The 9456-nt window shown below is 39.6% G+C and overlaps 1 protein-coding gene across 1 annotated transcript in view; it reads right to left on the bottom strand.

Annotated features, from left to right (window-relative positions):
* The window catches only part of LOC104277010 (pecanex-like protein 2), a gene marked incomplete at its 5' end in the record, with an annotated part of 53956 nt that overhangs the window by 35808 nt on the left and 8692 nt on the right, over window positions 1–9456 (bottom strand). The window contains one exon of the mRNA XM_009873515.1: window positions 1360–1418. Coding sequence (XP_009871817.1) covers window positions 1360–1418 — 59 coding nt within the window. The remainder of the gene's footprint in view (window positions 1–1359; window positions 1419–9456) is intronic.

Below are 9456 nucleotides of genomic sequence, written 5' to 3' on the forward strand. Positions count from 1 at the left end.
CAAGATATACATATGACAAGCTACAAATAGCTCCTCAATACAAGAAGAGGAGTGAGCATATTACTATGCTGCTTTTCATCGTCATGGATATAATGCATCCAGCACTGGTATGTGAGTACATGCAGATGTGTATGCACAGATAGACATACTCAGCTATATCCCTTCTAGAATATACTTGGTCAAAATCTGAACGAATCATAAAATAAATTTTGTAAGCATACACACAAAAAGAATGTTTCACTTGCACTATAGGGTTTAAATCATAATTAGCTTATTAGCATACATAATAATGCTAAAGGTTATTGCTGTCAGATGACAGAAGGGCCTTGGGAAACATCTTAACTCTCTGCCTTGATAAATAATGAAAGAGCACTGTACATGCCTCAAACTGCTAACACCTCTCTCACCTTCTTGGACACCCTGGATTACACCTATGTCTGCTTGAAGATGTGTATTTGTTCATGCTACTGATGTAATGGATAAAGATAAAAAAAGGGGGAGTGGGTGGGATAAAAACATAATAGCAATAATCACAGTATAAACTTATACCTCCACAACAGAAGCCCATGATACCCCAGTGGTAAAATATAATCAGCCGCAGAACTCTAAAGTGGAAGAAACCCACTGATGAAACCCTGGCCTCTCTCACTGGGTCTGGGATTTGGCATGAAGCACTTGTACTGCTTTCCCTTGGAAAGGGCTCCATCCTGTCAGGTGCTGAAGCGTGTCAGCTAAGGTACCACATGCTCTCTGCATCCACTGACTTGTCAAAAAAAATGTTCTTTCTTTCACAGGAACTGCTTCCTGCAGCCCAGGAAGGTGCTTTGCATTGCCATGGATTGGACCTCATTTGATTCACTGATACCTAAAGAATCCCATCATTTTCTCTACTATGATTCTATGATTCTATGATTCTTTTACCCATTCCTGCCAATTTTTCCCATTTCCTTTTCCTTCCCCTCTCCAAAAAGGCTTCTCTCCAGGGAAGAGGAGATACCTGTCAGACCAAACTGCTCAGTAGTAGGGTCACTGATGCTTTTTTCCAAAACCTTTCCCTGCCCACAGCTGACCTCTGAGCCTAGCTAAGGGCTCTGCTGCGTACTCTGCAAAAACAGCAATGGTATGATGCACCAAGCAATTTGCAGCCCAGTGCCTCTCGAACCAGCTACATGTAAATAAAGAGCGAATCTACTTAACAAGTCACAAGACTTAAACCAATGCTCTGCTACATTTAAATCCCTCTGGTTTGTTCACATGTTTAAACCCTTTGCATCTCTCCAGCTTTGCAGGCAAAGCCTCAATGGTGTAAATACATCACATTTTGCAAATCAAACGGAACACCAAACTCCCAGGCCATACCTGCGTCCTTCTCGATCTGAATCGCCAGTCTGGTGTTGGAATGGTCTGATCTTTTTGTGCTGGAAATAAAGACACATTGTAAAGCCAATTCTTTTTTTAAAAAATAAGATTCTCTCCAAACCACATTTTTATTTTCTTTTTAACATATCTTCTCATTCTATGTTTATATCATTATGCAGTCCACATTCTAATTTTTTCATATGTTTAGTCCAAGTATGCATATATAGTTAGTTCAGTATTGCTATTGATATTGTAGCTTCTCAGCACACAAACCAAAAGTGTCTGTGTTCCCTCCCTTTTTTCCTCAAAATCTTCCTGCCTCATTTTCCTTCTTGTGGGGCAGAGTCCATTCAGATTTTGGCACCAGTGGTAATACACAACACTATGCACTTAAATAACTGAACTGATTAAAGAAGCACATCAGCCAGGTGCCACCAAAAGAGCGAATTAGAAAGAATATTAAATCAGTCTTTCTTTCCTTCTAAGCCTTAAGGGTAACAGCAGGACTCAAGCGGTTTTCTTCATGTGAAAATATTTCTGTGGCTGTATAACATCTATGGAAAAACAACCAAAAAAAAATCACTTTATTTAGTTTCATATTTAGCTAGGCAGCAATGAGAGTCCCTGGTCGTTTTTATAACTTGAAAAAGAGTAAATTACAGGGTCTTAGTCCAAACAGACAGTAACCCTGCCTGCCTTCTGACAGACACGTTCCCTACTCAGTGTTTCCACTGTAGCAGAGGAATATAAATATCACTGGAGAAATGGTTGCAAACCAGAAAGCAACTGAAAGTGAAAGCTAGATTGGGATTGAGATTTCATTCCTACTTCTAACAAAAGACACTAATAAAGTCTGAAAATGAGGAATGGGTAAATCACTGCAGGCAAGCATGTGTCCAACAGAAGGGGGTGGTTATTGTAGTGACCAGGGATATTCACTACTAGAAGTCCAAAGCATCTCCCGAGCATCCATCTCCCAAGTCTTCAGGGTACAACTGAAAGCCTGGCTAACAGAAACGCTATAGTAAATGCAAATTTCCATGAAATACTGCTCTGGCAGTTGTACTTTAGGATTTCAGGATATTTCATTAATAAACTCAGAAGTTTTGCCCTCAAATACTAGCGTTCGCAGAAAGTCTATCAGTCAGATACGTAAATATTATTCCTACTTGGAAAATCCTGTTAAAGCAGAAAATGAGTCAAGACAAGGTCATTTGCCCCCAAAAAACAGTCAGCATAAGATTACCTGTAGTGGTAGTCTCATCTGATCAACAGCCTGCAAATGCAGGGGAAAAGTGCCAAGGCACTGCCTCTCCTGGTGTGGGAACCGAGGGAGACACCCAGGCATGGTCCTCATCGTGTTGTTTGTTGAGCCGTGAAGAGGGTGGCATGGCCAGGTGGGACTGGCTGGAGTGTGGCTCACCAGGGTGGAGCTCAGAGCATAGCTGAGATTTTCACCTATTGATGGGTGGCCAGTCAACTCAACCTGAATTTAGCTACTCACTATGAGAACTCAGATGTGCCCCGAGGAAGACTGCACCAAAGAAGTTAGTTATATGGGAGACTTTCAAACACTTGGAATAAAACTGAAAAAGGATGGTGTAAACCCAGGGTAATGTTGTCTTTGAAGCACAGCAGAGACTCTCAGGGAGTCTGTATGTCCTCATCTCAATATTGGCTCTCGGGATTTGGTGTGTCATTATAAAAATTATTTAAAAGGTTGGATGTTCCTGAGCTGAGACTAAGCTCATGCTGAAGCCAACTGGGAGAAGGATGCCACTGATGTCCCCACTATTAGAAAACCTTTTCATCCACTCTATATAGCCTCCTCAAAAAAAGCTGTGGAAAATCGACCAACAGAAAAAATTGCACACAGGCTTCCATGTAGTAGACAGAAGAGGAACAGAATTGCTCTACTTCTATTGCCTACCAGCAACTGATTTTTTGCTTTAAAAAAGCATGTTCTTTGCTTTGCAAGAAGTACAGTTGGATTCTTAATTAGAATTATTTGTAATTAATATTAGTTCATTATCCACATTGATTAACATCTTATTTGATGTATTATTTATCTTCCTGCCTCTACATGGCTCAGTTTATTGTAACTGCAATTTTCATTTCCTATGCAATAGAAAATGGCAAGGTGGGGAGGGCCTTCCAAACAGTTCAGAATATAAAGATGATTTTATGTCAAAAAGGTTGTCAGAATTTGTCTGCCCTGATATACATCCACCTGCAATTATAACATATGCAAGAGTAAGCATAAAGATTAGGTTATGGTATTCAATCAATTTTCTATTCTCAGCAGAAAAATGCTGCTGATTTCCAAATGTGTATGTTTTAAGATTATGAGACTCATTATTTCAGTAACTCTGAAATCAGCCTGACACTATGAGGTACAAGTCAATCCTATTCTCTACCCCAGTCTTTTACCAAACTACGCAGCTTTTCGGTTCTTGAAGAATATTGAGATGAGACCCACACCAATCAAGCAATACTTCAGAAAATTCTTATCTATAAGTAGGAATCCTTTTGGCCAGTATGCAGCTCTGGCTCTGTATCTCTCCCATTTTAAGCCGCACGCAACACTCAGGGAAAATCATGAGTGCTTCTGGACACTGTGAGACAAGTAACACAGCCTGACTGGGAAGAAGGGAAGGAAACAAAACAGCTCTCACAAGCAAAACAAAACTAGGCTGCATTGCAGCTTTACCCTCCACTCCAAGAACAGTAACAACTGCTTCAGCAGCTAAAGCATAGGAATCAGGACATGAGACAAGAAAGGATTTACCTTTTCAGACACTACTAGAAAACCCCAAATCTTTACAGATATTGTGAAAAATAATTTTAATATTTTTTAAAACCGAAGGTAATACAGACAGTTTATAAAGAAACCCTCTGACCTGAAATTCATTAATTCAGTCAGGTAGTTCATTTTGGACTTTAAAAATCTTCCACAATTGTTAGAAACCAAAGCTACGCCTGTACCTTCTTGAAGGCAACGGGAATTTGCACAGCATTAAACTCTAATATATCGTGCCAACAATCACAAATCAGCATCTTTCCTCCCGGGCTTTTTGCTGTCAGCTAGGACCTCTCAAAGTGAACTTTTGGGGCTAGTGGGTGACTTGGGCTTTCCTCCAGTAGCCTCTTGCTTTAAATTTGGTTGTTATCACTCATCCAAGGTGATAATTACCTCTGTAATTGGATTTCTTCCCAAATTGCATTATTCTATGCAAACCGAGCGCAGATCCTTCAGCACTTGCCCTAGAGAGCAAGTGATTTTGTTTCAATGTCTTCAGCAATTTTGAAGTCAGTACCCTACTTAGTTCCTGAAATATCTATCTCACGCTCTTTAAACCCAGTATTTACATGGGCACTGAGATAATGCACTGGTTTACATAGCACTGCTCAGGACATTGTAACTATCACTTCCCTTTGTGAAAGGCTAAAGTCACTTCCTAAACTTCCTTTGTGCAAAAACACTGCCTACTTTTTCAACCTGGAAAGACTTTCTCCTACTTTCTCCCAATTTCTTTAGAAAGGTAGAAAAAAGACTGCAGGGGATTCAGGCAGCCTGAGGAACATACAGTAGATATTGAGAATTGAGTAAACTGAGAAGGAAAAAAAAATAAAATAAATTAAAAAAAATCATTGTGATTATTTCCAGAAGATGAAAATAAAATTGCAGTTGTTCTATCTGCTTTGCTGTTGCTGAGTTTTGCCCCCAAACACAAATTTAATATTTCCAGGATTCCCGCTGTGAAGGAGGGGATCTCTGCTTTGAAAAAGAACAAAACAAAGAAAAGCAACTCCCCTCTGGGGGATGCAAAAGATGCTTTTCTAGGGCAGATCCAAAGTTTTTCTTTGTCTATGTCCAATGAATTTTAATCCTTCTTTCCATGACATCTAACAGGAAAATCTAACAGAGAGCAACTTTCCTATGCTGCAGATCCACGATTATTCATGGGAGTCTGGAAAAAAAATAATCTTTAACAATTCTGTGTCAACGTCTTACACTGCTGGCACTATAAATGGAAGGGTTAGCATTAAAAACAGAGGAGTAGTAGCAGGGTACGACAGCGAGGCAGGAGGGAGACTGAGGAGATGGCAGAATAAGCAGGCATCCATGAATATTTGAAGGACACCAGAGGCAAAACCAGTGGTACTAATTGGAAGTGTGAGGATACTCAAGTAGTTTTAAATCAATTTCATCTAAAACGCAGAAGGATTTCAGTGCAATTATAAAAGCAAAGGTTGACAGTACGATCAGCTCTTCTGGGCAGCTGTATGGTTTAACTTGTGTTAATAAAGTAAGCTCTCCTAAAAATGAAAGTAACTTCTTCCTCATCGCTCACTCTGACTTTTCTTTTTTTCATGCTTTCTTCTTCCCCTCCTTCCCTGACTGCTCCATTGTCCCATCTAACAATAACAGAAAGTGGCTTCCACTGCATGCTAGGAAATTGGGGAAGGCCAAGGTATAAAAAGTTCCAGTTGTTAAAGACAGCACTGTCAAAGGACTCTTTTAAAATACAGGAAGATCTTATTACCAATAACATTTCCTGTTCTTAGGGTTTCTTGACTTTCTTAAAAAGGTTTTTATAATTTATTCTGTGAGCTTCTTGGGTTTGTTTATTTTTGCAGGGTTTTTTTGGTGGGTTGTGGGGTTTTTTGGTTTTGTTTGTTTGTTTGTTTTTAAGTAGGTATAAAAATCAGAATTGCAGTCATTTGCAGGGATACTACCAAGCATGTTTATTTGGAATATTCTGAAGCCCTTCCTGAAGGCAAGGTTTTTGTGCTCCAGCAGCAACAGGGATGCAGATGAGAGGTGTGAATTTGAGATCAAAAGCTGAGTGCCCAAACATGAATTAAATCGCCTACCTGCCTGCTCTGACGTTCAAAGGTTTAGCTGGGGAATTCATCTCCTATTTGTAAGCCAGGTCTCTTAAGCATCTGTGCTTCAAAATATTCACTAATCCTTTTCCAAATCCTTTTCCAGTTTTGTCTTATTTGTCTATTTTGCTACTTAATTTTTTTTCCTTGTCCCAACATGCTTTTTCTTTAGAGAGACATTTAGTCACTATTTTATACTAAGCAATACAAGAAACGTTTTAAGTGGAAGGATTATGCCAACTGCACAGAAACGTTCATGCTCATTCTTAGTGAAAAAGGGCTGGGATCCTGACAGTCCTGTAAGGATGGGCCTTGGCACAGGACTTTGCATCACAGCTAAAGCTCAATGTCTGAAATTCATAGCAGACCTTTAATTTAAAAGCAAGTGTGTTAATTACACACAAAACCATGCATCTGAAATAGTGCAGGTGGGTGTTATTTTTCTGTTTTTCCTGTTGTAAGTCAATGCAAACGTTACAGGAAAGGTACTAGGCTGTGCCTAGCTCTGGATAAAGATGGTCTGCTGGACTAACTCACTTGGGCTCTGCACTGGCTCATGGGCCCATGAGTGAATTGGCAAAAGCCTAAGAATCTGTAAGGACCTGAAGAGTAGAAAGGATGTGATGAGAAATGTCCTGGTGAAATTTTCACCAGAGAGAGAAAGTGAGATCAGACAGCAAAGAAAGAAAATTATCAAAATGTTGGGAGCTGCTTTAGTAAATGAGGATGTTTATTTCCTTTACTCCACAAAGAGAGATGCATATTATTTAAACATAAAAGGAGGAAAGGAGAGCAAGGCATTTCAGAATTAATTCCTAGTATTATTTATTACTGATAAAGTGCTGTTATGCTTTTTCAGTGTGCGTTATTAAAATAACACACATTTAAGATACTTTGTCAGTTTCAGACTCAAGGTGACTGCTTAAAAAGAAAATTAGGAGGTAGAGACAGCTAGAGTGTATGAGGAAATACAAGAATAAGATAAAGACTGGTGAGTGATGTCTTACAAAGTAATCCTACACCAGAAATTCTAGTTTAGTTCACTATAGGATTTTCCGTATACATATTTCTCACCAAAAGATGAAGAAACAGAAGCTAATAAAGCCATTCCAGTGTCACACCAATTACACTGCACTTAAGAACAAGAAAAATCTTACTGCTACTGTGCAGTTTTACAAAATCCAGTCTAAAATAGGGGCAACTTTTAAAACCTCCCTTTTCTTCATTGCAAGGACTGTTGAGAGAAATAATCATTTACATCAGTCATTATGGTGGATCCTACAGTACTCCTTAGATTGAAAAGATCTCTGGTATTTTGAGAGTAAATACTGCTAGTCAAATGATTTTTTTATTTATTTTTTTTTAAAAAAATTCCCTCTAGTATTCATCCAGTATTTACACAGTCCCAACCAGGACAAAGTTTTGGAGACAATTCTCAGTGGCAATGGTGACATAATTTTGCATTTTGCATTATCTCAGTAAGAAGTGAGAGAGATTTTACATTTTGCTCCTATGAGCCCTGAGGCAATTTGGGTCCAGTACATACTCTTGTACTTCAGGAGATAACCAGGACTTGAGCAAGCTATAGCAAAAATTATTCCCTGCTGCCATCTGTACACAACTTTGGTATCACCTCAAGTCAAAGAGTTACACTTGCTGAACATCTCCTCTGTGATCTCAGCTTTTCCTCTGTCTGCATAGCCTGACAAAAATTGCTTGAGTAAGCATCTTCTTGAACGGAAGGTTTGAGTACAGTGCTCTAAACCTCAGCTTAACCCCTAAATGTTTGATTCAGTTAAATGTAAAACAGGAAGTAATCTACATTATCCAAGTGAATGGGATGCACGCTTGCTGGGAACACATACTCTTATGGAAATTCAGTCAATCCATTTCAACATGTTTCCAATACTAGATAGAAATTTCATTGGTTTATTGGATCTCACTAGATTTACATAATTTAGAAGGTAAGCATTAGATGAACAGCTTATAAAATTTTAGTGCCACTATATATCCACATGGGCTCTTAAAATATTACATGTTTCCTATTCCTGATGAGTCCATTCTCATCATTCCCTTACGTCCTGTTGCTGCCCTCCTTTCCAAATGTCTTTAAAAGTCCTCTTCTATTACGCTCATGATTTCTTTTCCTCTAAAGGTCTGAGTTCCTGGTTATCTATGGCTGTTGCCTTATCCTCTCAGATTTTTCACTGCCTGCCTTTTCCTTTTTTGCCCATCCCTTTCCCTTTTCATTTATCCTGCTTGTGGTTTTGATCTCTGCTTGTGTTCCTGCATGACCTCAGCATGCGTTCCGTCTCTGATGCCTCCCTTCTGTCTTTATTCTGGCCTCTTAGAATGATTCAGTGAATTGGAGTTGTGAATGCATCTTTAACTCGGCAGGGAACTACAAAGCACTGAATCAGAATGCTCTCCCAATTAATTATCACACATATGGCTCCTATTCAATTAGCCTCAATTTGTTTTCTTGATTGCCAGGAGCAAAATTTCAGAAGAAGAGATGTTACCAGTTAAAGAGCTACTACCAAACAGTTAAAATACAACTTTGAATTTTGTATAGCCTCCCTTGAGTGTGAAACTCTTGGCAACTCAGAAAACACTTATTTTAGTACCAGTTCTACTTGATTAAAGATGCCTGGGTTTCCTCATCCATCCTTTCCCAGACAGCCCTCACATTCTTCGAGTTCGGTGTGTCCACATATGAACTCAAGCGATGAGGTCAGGGCTGGGATGGAGCAAGTGGCCAAAGGGGCCCACATGCATGCAGGGTCGCTTTCTCCAGGGGAGATCACAGCTCAAGACGCTGAGGGGGATGTAATTTCTAGTGGGGCTTCTTTTAGCATTGGGCTTTACCCGAAGTGACTTCTCCCACACTTGCATGCTGTGGCTTTGTCACTCCCTAGAGCCCTACACACCTGCTGAAAGCATTCCTTATTCTTCAAACATTTTTCCTTTCTCTAGTCTCTCCTCCAATGCTAGAACCATGGCCATACATGTATCTGGAAAACAGGGTGCAACTTTCCAAAGACCAGTTTCGACAGAGGAGCGGTTTTTTTTCCCCCTAAAAAGACCCCTCTTTATTGGGAAATCTGGTAGTTCTAAGAGAAGAGTAATGAAGGAAAAATAGCAGCAACTTGCTAAAGGTTCAGTTTGTGCATCACTGCCAGCCAGGCAGTGTCGCTACAGTTCGCA

The sequence above is a fragment of the Apaloderma vittatum genome, unplaced genomic scaffold, assembly GCF_000703405.1.
Source record: "Apaloderma vittatum isolate BGI_N311 unplaced genomic scaffold, ASM70340v1 scaffold21807, whole genome shotgun sequence".
Classification (NCBI taxonomy): domain Eukaryota; kingdom Metazoa; phylum Chordata; class Aves; order Trogoniformes; family Trogonidae; genus Apaloderma; species Apaloderma vittatum.